Source organism: Asparagus officinalis, chromosome 1 (assembly GCF_001876935.1).
Source record: "Asparagus officinalis chromosome 1, Aspof.V1, whole genome shotgun sequence".
NCBI classification, from domain to species: domain Eukaryota; kingdom Viridiplantae; phylum Streptophyta; class Magnoliopsida; order Asparagales; family Asparagaceae; genus Asparagus; species Asparagus officinalis.
Genome location: NC_033794.1, coordinates 15740003 through 15753050, shown reverse-complemented (window position 1 = coordinate 15753050; position 13048 = coordinate 15740003). Strand labels below are relative to the sequence as shown.

Below are 13048 nucleotides of genomic sequence, written 5' to 3'. Positions count from 1 at the left end.
CATTCGTTTGTTTAACCTATCTCAATTCAGAACTTCACATTTTAACATTAGAAACTTTCTGTGGTTCAGTTTTTTGGTTATCCAGTGAGTGTTATTTCCTCTAAATTTCTTCACTTCTTTTTTTCCCAACAGAATATTATCCACGGTGATATCAAACCAGATAACCTCTTGGTGACGAGCACTGGAAACGTAAAGATAGCAGATTTCAGTGTCAGTCAAGTCTTTGAGGTAAGTTTTGTCTTTCTGTTTTGAGTAACATTGATATTCATAGTCAGATGCATGCATGGTAGGGAGGGTGATGTTTTTCCATAGCTTCTCATCATTTTCATGTTCAGTTTTTCATCTGTGTTTGGAAGAAACATCTGACTTACCGTTAGCTAATGGAATATAGGGCGGCAAGACCATGGTGTTATTGGTCATTACAAGAAACACTAATTCATGAATATATTGCAACAAGACCATGGTGTTATGGGTCATCTTTTATTTCTTGTGAAGTGATAAGAGTTTGTTTATCAGGACAACAATGATGAGCTCCGCCGATCTCCAGGAACTCCTGTTTTTACAGCCCCCGAGTGTTGTTTAGGTAAAAGCAATCTGCTGTTATCAATCTCAGTAATTTGAAACTGCTCATGGCTGCTTTCCTCTGATAAAAATTTGTGAAAATCTTATCTTGATGTTCCCTCAATATCTATGCAGGATCAAGTTATCATGGTAGAGCTGCTGATACGTGGGCTTTAGGGGTTACTTTATATTGCATGGTTTTGGGTCAATACCCATTTCTTGGAGAGACACTACAGGACACTTATGATAAGGTGTTCCAACTTCTTCATGTTTTTCCTTGTGATTCAGCTATTACCAATTTCTATCCTAATTATTTGCTTGGCCTAATTTGAATTTTGATGTTCTTTATCCAGATTGTTAATAACTCTTTGACGCTTCCTGATGACATTAATCCCCAATTGAAGAGTTTGTTGGAAGGGCTTCTCCACAAAGGTCGGTCAGCAGTTTCAGGATCAATCAAACTTTGTTCTGTGTGTTCTCTGTAACACAAACACACACACACGCGCTCAAGGGAGAGAGCACGAATTATTGCAATCCCTATCTTCTAAAGTTTTTTTCGCGGATAATGAAAGGGTTTAAAGAGTTTTGGCCCATTCATAAAATGGTCACAAAATGAGCAGTTTTCAACAATACAAAAATGTCACCTGATTCATGGGTAAATAAATTTCATATAACATATGCCTCATCCACATTTTTTAAGGAAAAATTAAGCATGATGATTACTGTAGACCATCAATTATGATGGTCTGCAGTAGTTTTTGTTGATACTAGATATTTTTATCCTCTTTGTTGTGACGCACACACTAACACGCACACACACATACATGTATGTATGTATTTAAGTACATGCATGCATAATATTTAGGCTATATTCCAAAACTTTGGACAAATTTCAAAATATTAAAAAGAAACCCTTAGGTTAGGGGTTGTCAGAAAACTCCCCTAAAAGTGTGAAATTTTTGGCTAGTGTTGCTTCGGGGGGGGGCGGGGGGGGGGGGGGGGGGTATTGGGGGTTATTGTGATAATCGTCCAATGTTATGGAGGTTTTTCTGAAATATAGGCCTAATGTTAATTAGTAAATTAGGGCTAGCGTGTCTCCATGGTGTTTTCTGTGTGTTGCATGTGACACGTCCAAGCCGTCAGCTATGATCTAAGTTATAACTGTTTGGATGTGTGCTGTGTTAGGAGCAACAACAATATCGTGGAAGAACACACCAAACCCTAACCTCTTCCGCAACCCAACCCAACCCCCACCAAACCACCCCCCCCCCCCCAAAAAAAAAAAAAAAAAAATTGGGCATTGTATGCTATGCAATGCATGCATGCAAATATGTATTCTAGATTTGCTATTGACAAGTTTTCCTTACAGATCCCAAGCAACGAATTACTTTGAATGCCGTTGCAGATCATCCTTGGGTCATAGGAGAAGAGGGTCCAATCCCAGAGTTCTTGTGCCATTGCAGGCAAAAAAAATCGTCATGCTCCCCTTGCAGTTCAAGGACTTGCTTTGAATGCTGTTGCTGAGCATCCTTGGATATCTTTGGACAAAATTCTTCCCTTAGATTTCAGCAGAATGCTGATCCTGGCAATGGAAGTAGTTATCCTACTATTTAGTCCTTTTTGTAGCTTGAAATGTGGGGGCATGTAGCTTGAAGTATGTTGTCATAGTAAATTAGTAATCAGTTATACGGCATCTTAGGCTTCTTTGGGTTGGATATTGAAGTACCAATTTGCAAATATTGTTGCATATGATTGTAAAAGCTATACTTAACAGCATGACAAACAGTTATTTTTAAACACCATTCATACAGATGTTTGTATGGTCTCATCAATTACGAACAAATGTTTTGGATATGTAGTGCATGGTATAAATCATTATAATTATTTTAAACAGACCCACTTTGGGTGACTCAGGCGGTGAGTAGGTTTGAATATGACTCTCATGGTATTGGGTTCAATTTCGGGCTGGGTTATAATAATAAAAATAATTATCTCAAATAGAAAATGAATTAAATCAAGTGGATTGTTACCTAAAACTCATAAAGGCATTCATCTCACGAGCAGCATACACAAATACGTTTACAATGATTATTTAATAATTACTTCATGACAGCTATTCGTAACAGAATCCCATTTCGGGGGTGGAGCCTTTTACGCAACCTTTCGCCGTCACAAAAATAAGAAAAAGAAAGAGAAAGAGAACCAACTCCACCATCCCGTCCCTCTCTACCCCACGGGGGAGTGAGTGAGAGAGACGGCGAAATTTATAGTCCCGTTTCGGCTACCCTTTCTTCTTTCTCTCTAGTAATTTTGGGATTTTTGCAAATAAACCCCCCTAACATCATATTGGCAAATTTGGCCATCAGATTTTCAGATTTGCAAAATTTACCCTCGATTCTCTCACATTGTACTTGTTGACCCCTTTAACTTATTGTTGATTTTTAAGTGGTATGATGTTAAAAAATTTAATAATTTTCAATAAGTTTGCAATATTTTCTCGTTTAGATAGAAAAGTTCAATGTGAGAGAATTGGGGAGTAAATTTACAAATACCAACACTCGGATGGTAAATAGAAGATTTAATGCTATATTTACAAAAACCCTTTTTTTGTTTTAAAGGATAAATCTTACGTTTGAGATTTTGCACAAAATTCTTCTGAACTTTATTCCACAAAGCCTCCTTAACTTGGGGACTTTCACAAAATCCTCTTGAACTTAAAAAAATGTACTACTAACAGAGCGAATAAAAAAGTGACTACATGACAGCGAAAAATGAGATTACATCCCTACTATATTTTTATTTGTCGCTTGATGGTTCTAAACTTATGACAGTGAAAAATAAGATTACGTCTCCACTATATTTTTACTTGTCACTTGATAGTTCTAAACTTCCTGATATTCTAAGCTTCCTATAATTTTTTTGTGTCACTGAAGAAACGATATACATGTATTTTCATTTTCACCTCATGAAAAAGAGGCTTATCTACACTTAAATTTCCCAGTGTTCGCATCATATTTCACCTCATGAAAAAGAGGCTTATTTACACGGTGTCATAGTTAAATTCTTTTTGAACTTTGGGACATTTTTAGGAAATTTTTTAGCCTATCAAAGCTACTAATAGGGTTTAATTGCAATTAAATGCCCTATAGTTTCACCAACATTACACTTAAAAGATTTCTATTTTAAAATCGAGCAAATAAATGCTCTAAAGTATTTAATTATTGCAGATAAATGTCCCAAAGTTAAAAAGAACCTAGTTACTCTACATGTCAAGAACATCACATAACAGAGGATACTAAAGTGTAACTTTTAGAATTTTTAGGGTATTTAAGTTAGACCATTTAAAAGCTGAGGGTATGCAACATTAGGTATAGAAGGGGGCACCATAGTGCAACATTTTAAAACTTTAATATATTTATCTATAATTTTTTAGACACTTTTAGGCATTATGTGCTCGATTTTAAAATATAGATCGCTTAAGTGGAAGATTGGTGAAACCATAGAGCATTTAAGTGTAAACTTTGGGGTATTTAAGTGCAAATAACATCAAAAAAAACAAGGGCACAGAATATGTTATACCCTTATTTTCATTTCAAGCAACCCAAAAATCCTTTCCCCTCCATTAACATATTCTTCACATATATAAATTTAAAAAACAATTATAAAATGAACAAATCAAGCTCTTAAGGCAGCTACAGAGTGCTTTCATTCATCTTCTCCCCCACCACCATCTCCACTATCATCAGCCTCCATTATTCTCTTCTATTTTTAACCACTCTTTATATTCCCCTAAATATTGCCTTCATTATTGAGTTTGGGGGTTAGTTCTTTTTTTTCTTATTGAAAAAAAAAAGATTTTTATTCGAGCCCATCGAAGAAAACGTGCTCCAAGATCGCACCTTGACGTGTTTTCTAGGGTTTTCACGCTAATCCCACGAATTCCCTATCCAGTTTCACCAAGATCGCATCTTTATGTGATCTCTAGTCTCTTCTCGCAGATCCAACAAAGCCCTTCAAATCAGTTTCTAGGGTTTCATTTACAGAAATGGGGAACGCTGGGAGCAGTGGAGCTCAGAGCAGGAGAAGGCATTCGAACCCTAATCATCAAATTGAGCCCTCTCCTCAAGTCCCTCCCCCAATTCAGCAGCACCCTCAGCCCTCTCAGCCGCCGGAGATGCCGGGAACCGCTACGTTTTCGCCGCCGCAACCCCGTACCCTCCCCAATTCCCAAACCCTAACCCTAACCCTAACATGCCCCCTTATTATCAGTTTGCCGGATATTACCCTCCTCCACCGCCGCCGCCGCCGTTGCCTGCACCTTTTGATCACCACCACCGAAACCCAGGGCCTGGGCCCGGGCCCCACCACCCAAATTGGGGTGGAGGGAGGGGCCCATACCCTTGTGGGCCCCCGCCTCCACAGCTGGCGCCCTATGTGGAGCATCAGAAGGCGGTGACGATTAGAAACGATGTAAACCTCAAGAAGGAGAGCTTGAGGGTTGAGCCTGATGAGTTGAATCCGGGGAAGTTCCTTGTTGCCTTCACTTTTGATGCCACTGTTGCTGGAAGGTAATATTATTTCAATAACATTTGTGTTAGATCCGAATATAATTGTCATGAACCGTATATAGTGAGTGTAGTATAGGAGGACTAACACTCTCTCGAGTCATGGCTGAGAAGGAATCATTAGTTCTGCATTATTGACAGCAAAAACAGACTATTATGCTAGAACTTGTTTGATTGTATTGCATTAATTTGGCTAGAATGTGTTCATTGAGTGGCAATTTCGAGCTAGTTATGGTTGAAAAATCCTGTGTTATATATAAGCGTCTGAATTCATCCTGTATACTTCCTAACTTGACGGTTGCTTGAAATTTAAAAAAATGTTTACTTATGTCATACTATTACGTATTTGGGTAACTTGTAGATAAGCCCCATCATCTATATCTTCAGTGGAATTTATCACCTTTCCGCTAATTTATTATCAACTGTTATCCCTCAGTTCATTGGTAGAGGGGGTTATATGAAATTTATCCCTCTCAAAATGCCTACCCTGGGGGTGGTAATTGCTAATGGATGAGTTGAAGGATCTATAATTTACACTATATAGTTTAACTTCAGCAGCCAAGAAACAAGTGTTTTGGTTTTTCAAAATAGTCTTTAGCATGATGACAAAATTTATCTGTGAATGTCACATTATTCTTAGTAGTACAAAACAGTGAAATATTTGTCATTCCTAATAATTTTTAGTTAAACACTTTTTTTATGTGTTCTTCTTTGAAGTTAACTAGCTAAGCGCTGAATTGGAGAATAACTACGTTTGAAATGGCCATTTATTGCGAGATTGACGTACCAGACATCAACAAGGCCATGGTTATAATCATGTTTAAGTTAATTTGTGTGTCTTTATCTTTACAAACTTAGTCACTTAGTTTTCACGGGTTTCAAAGAGTTTTCACTGTTAAGAAATTGGCTAAATTGTAGCAACACCATATTGCAAGATTTATTATTTTTGGTGATCTTTGCCATTCAAATACTTGACCTTACAGCTTTTTTTTGGAGAATGGAGGGTTTATATATCTAAGGCAAATATGCTCATCTCTATACCAGGAGGCATACATGAAGCTTACATATACTAAGGTAGTACCCATTTGTTTTCAAAATGACTGGTTGCACTAAATGTATTTCTTCAATTAAAGTTTGTTTAATTTTTGCTTAACACATACTAACTTTGCTTTATGTATGAGATTTGACCTTTCCATTTCTTGTATTGTCTTACTAGCATTCTCTCATTGACTTACATGAATCTTTTTTCCCCCCTGTAAACAGCATTTCGGTATGTTTCTTTGCAAAGGAAGGATTCGACTGTAACTTAACTTCGACAAAGGAAAACTTCCTTGAGCCTGTCACCGTATCTTTCAAGGAAGGCCTTGGCCAGAAGTTCAAGCAACCATCAGGTACTGGAATTGACTTCTCATTGTTTGAGGAAGCAGAGTTAATGAAAGAGGGAGAGCTGGAAGTTTACCCTCTTGCTGTGAAAGCAGAAGCTTCTTCATCTGAAGATCAAAGACCGGACAGTGAAAATGAGAACATAAGTTCTTTGAACTCACAAATCACACAAGCTGTGTTTGAGAAAAAGGAAAAGGGTGACTATAAAGTACGTGTAGTGAAGCAAATATTGTGGGTAAATGGCACTAGATATGAGTTGCAAGAGATTTATGGGATAGGAAATTCAGTTGATAATGATTTTGATGGGAGTGATCCTGGAAAAGAGTGTGTTATTTGTCTCTCAGAACCTCGGGATACAACTGTTCTCCCTTGCCGACATATGGTAAGTTTTTTTATTGTCAAATATAAGACTTATTACAACTCTTCTACAATATTATTTGCATATTGTCTTTGTGATATGTATTCTTTTCCTTCAATTTAGTGAATTTTGCCATATGTTCCGTATTTAGGTTCTTTTTCACCCCCTGATGATGTTATGACCATTTTTTTTTGATCAAATACAATAAAAAAGTATTTTAAGTACTTTTTATGTCCAGAGATGGTGGCCTCAAATAAAATAATTAGTTAATAAGATCGTAAGACCAGCCAAAATTGTTTTTCTTTTTTCTTTTCTTTTTTCACTTTCCTTGTTGAGAGGGGTAGGGTAGGCTTGCTAAGGTTTCTTTGGTTTGGTAAAAGCAAGGAAATGACACTAGGAATGACCGACTAGAGTGATTTCCTTCACCCTCTGTTTTAACCTTGAAGGGAAAAAAATTGCTTTGGATGTATATGAATGAATTTTAAGGATGTGAAATTAAAATTAAAATGAAAACTTCATGATCGATTAATGGAATTTAAAATGAAAGTGAATCAGAGAGAAAATGAGATGATGTCAAAGAAGAAAAAGGATGGGTAAATTAAATTGAAATCATTGACACGCCTCTTTGATGCTTCTGTCAATGACTGATAGGAGCAACTGCTTTATTTTTAACCTTCTTTATTATGATGGAAATTTTCAGGAGAGGAAATTTTAGATACTCACTTGTTTTCTTGTTTTTATTTTGGAAATATCCCTTAAGATTGTATATTGGTTTTATCTCTAAATGAGCCAATTCCTAAGCAAAGTTGGATACCATTCCCCCAAAATGATATTCAGTGACAGTATCTCCTCTGATAAAATTTTGTTTGAATTTATTCTGGCAAGTGCTCGAAATGATATTTGCTTTACTGAGGTCAATTATCACGTGACAGACCCTAAGTTGCATGGATACAAGTACAGGACACGGTAAATTTGTAAAAGTAGGGTACAGGGACATGGCTGAAATGCGTTGGGCTGAAATCATAGTTCTGAGTCATACACAAAACGGCCCTTCGTATTCATAGTTTTTAACTGAACATGGGCTTAAACAATCCTGACCCTTGTCCAACAAATTTCTAAAGTGGATGTGCAGTATGTGTCCAAGAAGTGTATGACAAGTGATTTAATTATTTAAAGTAAAACATGTGTTGTATAATTGAATACACATTTGAATATATGTATATACGTATTTAAGGAGCGTCTAAGAATGTCAGGTATAGGCACTGATAGAGGACGTGTTGGGTACAGGTACGGGTACGGCTTATGATTGAAGTGCCCATGCAACATAGGCCAGACCTAATGGAAGAGTGAATTAGATTCATTTGCAAGAAAGAGATTTTCCATTTAAATATTAATGGGGGATACTTCTAGCTTATGATTAATTATGTCGAAATAAATAGGTCCATATCTTGAACTTAAATTTTAAACGAGATTTATAATGGCTTGATGGGGGGTAGCTTTCAAAATTTTAAAATGCAATTGGAGAGGGGAGTTTTGTCCAATTTGCAAATAACTTTTGTCACTCTCCAAAAGAGATCTTACCAGGATCGTACTTGCTGGCAACAGTTTGTATTTGATTTGCCAACGTTGGCCATAAAAATATAGCTTTACATTTATAACTGTAGATCAACAAAATTTCGAGTTCAGTTCTGAAACAAGTTGTTAAACCATGCGAGTTTATTTTTTATTAGAAAAAATGAAAAATTATTTGTTATATATGTATATATATATATATGTTTATTTTTATTTTATTTTTTTGTTGCAGTGCATGTGCAGTGGCTGTGCAAAGGTTTTAAGGTACCAAACAAACCGATGTCCCATATGTAGGCAGCCAGTAGAGCGATTATTGGAGATTAAAGTCAACAACCGGTCTGAAGAGCGACAAGCAGTGGAGCACAATTGATCCATGTATCAATCTGCAAACAGAGTGGAGTGGGCTGTATAATTATAATCCTTTTTGAGATCAATTTCAATATGTTGTTTATATTGGCTCAAGATGAATCATGAAAAAACACTTCTGTTTTTATATGTTTTCACCATAATGGTTGCTTGCTAAAACAATATTGTGCAACAGTGGAAGCAAAGTATATATTTAGTTGCCTGTATTAATTACATAAGTCATAGATTCTCTGTACCAATATTTTCTTGTTTCTATTGTGTGCTGTTTATCCTTTCAGCATGAAAATTCTAGTTGAATATGAATTTAAGGTGGAAGTCCTCTGTTTGTTTTTTCTGTTGTAAGAGCATCTAAGAAAATGTTTAGCATTCTATTTGATGGAGGTTGCAGTTCTTTTTGTGGGGGAGATCTATCCAAAAGTGATGCACATGAAGGATGACGCTAAGGAGCAGAAGCAGGACGAAAGATGAGTATGTGGATTACTTAGTTTTGTTTTTGTTGTTTGATGCGTACATATGCATCATTTTATATAGTGCATATTGTTTATTTTTATCTTCCATGTAGTTTCAAATTATTGATGCCCAAGCTAGATTCTCATTGGAAGCTTCTCTATTTGTTGGCGTTTGCTAACCTTATACTTTTTTTTTTCCTAACGGGAATCGAACCCAAGAACTTAGAAGCCACATTGGAACCTCTCAACCATCCGGGCAACAGAGGATCCCCAATCTCATACCTAGTTGGAGATGAATCATATTGTTAAATTTGATGTTTTCATCTTAACCTAAATAGCCTATGTTGTATAGTTCGTAGTGCTCTGCTTTTTTTTCAGTAAAGAAACTCTAAGCATGTTCTAATGATGAAGAGTTTGAACAGGTGATTTAGTATCTGTCTACAAGCTCCTAGTGATGTTCTGATCATTTATTCAGTTTCAACTTTCTTCTATAAGCCAGCTCTAGTTGTTTTTTTGCTAATTTCATTCTTATTTCTTTCTCTACCGCTCCATCATACACGTCCATTTTTGCTGAGGCCTTGTTCTAGTCGTTGTTTTTGAGCTAAAAAAGTTTGACGCCAAAATAAACCTCTTGGTGTGTGCTATACACAGACTGCTGCTAGTATTCTAAACTTTATAACACACGTAGACTTACCTGGTATTTATTGGTGATGTAGTTAAAATATCTACGATGAATAATGGGGTTTCATTTGCTTGTCCATATTTTTTGGGATATATGCACATATGTTGGAAGTGGTGGTGATGATTATGAGGTACAGTCTTCTATTTCATACTCTTCTTATTCTTTTTCCCTTTCTTTTTGTTACTACAACAGAAATTTCATGTTATAAATAAAACACTACTTAGATTGTAATATAAATAGTTTTTTAGGGCTTTTTTTTTCCTGGACACCATCTTAAAAATAGGGTCGTTATACATAAATTACTTTTTATTTTCAATTTATACGTAAGCCATCTTTAAAGTAGGGGGGTTTTCCCCAATCCACCACCTCCCAACCAAAATAAGAACCTAAAAATATCCTTAAAAACAAATATTAAAGACATGTGCCTCAGCCTCACTTTGTTAATGTTTTTGTGTTTTTAGAATAAAAGTCACATACCTTAAACGTGTGTTTTATAAGGTTATTTTTTTTATATTTTAGTGAAAATTTAACCAGAAGGTGGTTGATTAAACAAAAAACCACTTTAAACATTTGTCCAGGAGGCATAAATTAAGGATAGTTCTAGGAGAAACCCAACTCTTATTTCTAGTTTCTACATTAAGGGTTAGTAGAAAAGAAGACCCCTTTCTAAGAGGAAATAATTGCTTTCCCTAAGATGTTGACACCCTAATCCTTGTTGTCTTGACTTTAAGCAGGTTAATCACATTGGCGTATCTCTTTAAAAAATTAAATTTTTTTTCTTCTTCCGCAATCGGAGATATTTCTTTGCGCCTTCCACTCACATGTTATGGGCGCTCCGCAAGGTTCCACTATAAGCTGTCTTCAAAAGCTGGTGCTTGAAGCTACGTCAGAGATATCGAACAGATCTGATGGTGCTCTTGATTTCTGTACTTTTCTCTCCGTGGTTAATTTCAATGCAATCGAGACTGGTAATTGACATTCTTTATTTCACTATAAATAATAAATACGGTTGCAATACAGTTGCAAAAATACCTCTTATTTCCATCCGGTGCAGCCAAACAACTTAAAGCAAACTTGGACGCGCATTATAGTTGCTACCCATTTGACTTACAAAATGTCAACGACAACTACGGCTGTAATTGTAAAATTTTAAAACTGGGCCAAACTAGCATAACTAGGGGTGCATTCGGTCCGGATACGGCTTGGATATGATACTTATTATATTCATATCCGCTTACCCATTTCGGATAAGGATACAGATACGGATATACCTCGGTAAGAAAAATTCATATACATATCCGTTAAAATCAGATACGGATACGGATATACATGCAGATATATAAGCGGGTATGCATGCGGATACAAAATGGATATGAGAAAACTAGATAATATTGGAAAAAAATTGTAGTCCATGTGATGCAAAAGAGTTCATTAGTATGTTCATTATATATGTAAAGCTAAGATTAGATACCTTGATCATTAAAACTAACGTCAAATCCGTAATCTAAGGATTAAAACTACCGTATGACTAATATGTTTTCGGATATTTAGAATACAGATCTGAATATTTCACTACAAAACTATATCCATAACCATATCCTATCAGTTATATATTTGGGTAATCATATCCATACCCTAACGAATACAGTTACAGATATTTCATCGGATACAGATACATTTTAGCACTCCTAAACGTAACTATAGAAATAAGCAACAACACCTACAACAATTGCAGCTGCATGCAACTAACACTTAACTTGCAATTATACATAGCTTCAGTGAACTCTGTTGGAATTGAGATAGTTTATCTGTACGTGACTCTGTGCCTTGGATTTCTATCTGTTTCTTTAATACGAGCAAATTTATTTCTGCAGTGACCACGATCTTAGCAGTGGATTAAGATTTAAGACCGTTATTAAATCCATGCATCTAGAAGTGCGCAACCTTATAACTTGACATTGATGCAGCGGACCTGTATTGCTCTTTTGAACTTCATTGTCCCTCTGCATGTACTTTTGCTGATAGGCCCCCTGTGAAATTTTTTTGACTGCGTTACTTCGGGTGAATGAGAAAATTATTTTTCTTTTATGAAAAATAAACATCCTTGATACAAAAGAGTAAAAAAAAAAATTCACTTGGGCAGTCTATCTGAAAAAAAAGAGAAGTATAGTAACTTAAAAGCAATGATATTGTACTGGGTTTATCCGCAATTAGTCCTAGTAATGGTTAATTCCACCACACATACTGATGTTGGTTGATCTTTGTACCTCACCAATTGGTGCTATATTCTAGGGGATTTAAAGTATAGGTGTATGTAAATTCATGCTTTTTGTCTCAAAAAGAGAAGGTTGAAGACAATAGTTTGGTAAAAGACTGGCTTCGATGTGTAGGAGTATGAATATGAAAGAATGACTGTACGTCGACACGTACTAAACATTTTTGGAAGAGAACATGTAAAAGACTAGAAAAGAAAGGTGCATGAACGTATGTTTGTTGTTCATAAGACATTTTTTGTTCTCTCGTACGCTGATGATAAGACCAGAATGTGGCCAGCAATGGAATGAGGCACAAAATATGCAGAAATCCCCCTGAGATATTCATGATTGACTGAAATGTCTCTAAAATTTTAAGAATGACCCTTTAGTTGTTGGGGAGAAACCCTTGTGCCGAGATCCAACCAAATAGCCGAGAGAGATAAACAACACATCAAAGATAGCACAAACACAAAATACACCAGTTTTAACGTGGTTCGGCAAGATGCCTACATCCACGGGACAAGGAAGGGGAAGTTTTCACTATTAGAAATCAAGGGGATACAACTAGGGTTACAAATCTCACAAAAAACCATCCACAAATCACACTTGATCTCTCCAAATGCTCCTACTATAGCAGCCTAACAAAACCCCTCTTTCTTCAGCTCAAAACCCTTGCGTACAAACCCTAGAAACGAGTTATGGGTATTTATATAACTCCCAAACGAAACCGGTCTGAAACCCAGATTCTGCCCAAACCGCTTCGACGGTCGACCATGACGGTCGACCGTGATGCCATCGCGGTCGACCACCATGGTCGACCGATCAAATCCAGAACTGCCTATTCTGAACCCATCAAC

The 13048-nt window shown here is 36.3% G+C and overlaps 2 protein-coding genes across 7 annotated transcripts in view; both read left to right on the top strand.

The window, feature by feature from the left end:
* Nucleotides 1–2373, top strand: part of LOC109819495 (serine/threonine-protein kinase GRIK1-like) — a 9255-nt gene extending 6882 nt beyond the window's left edge. For 5 of the 6 annotated variants that reach the window (XM_020385243.1, XM_020385237.1, XM_020385262.1 and 2 more), the window contains 5 exons: nt 133–228; nt 517–583; nt 697–812; nt 915–993; nt 1931–2373. In XM_020385243.1, coding sequence (XP_020240832.1) covers nt 133–228; nt 517–583; nt 697–812; nt 915–993; nt 1931–2085 — 513 coding nt within the window. In that variant the 3' untranslated portion in view covers nt 2086–2373. The remainder of the gene's footprint in view (nt 1–132; nt 229–516; nt 584–696; nt 813–914; nt 994–1930) is intronic. The other variant, XM_020385250.1, reaches the window with a different exon arrangement.
* LOC109819470 (probable E3 ubiquitin-protein ligase LOG2) lies at nt 4233–9136 on the top strand. The gene is made up of 3 exons (XM_020385209.1): nt 4233–5129; nt 6390–6891; nt 8672–9136. The coding sequence occupies exons 1-3, from the start codon at nt 4813–4815 to the stop codon at nt 8807–8809; spliced, it is 957 nt and encodes a 318-aa protein (XP_020240798.1). The 5' UTR covers nt 4233–4812; the 3' UTR covers nt 8810–9136.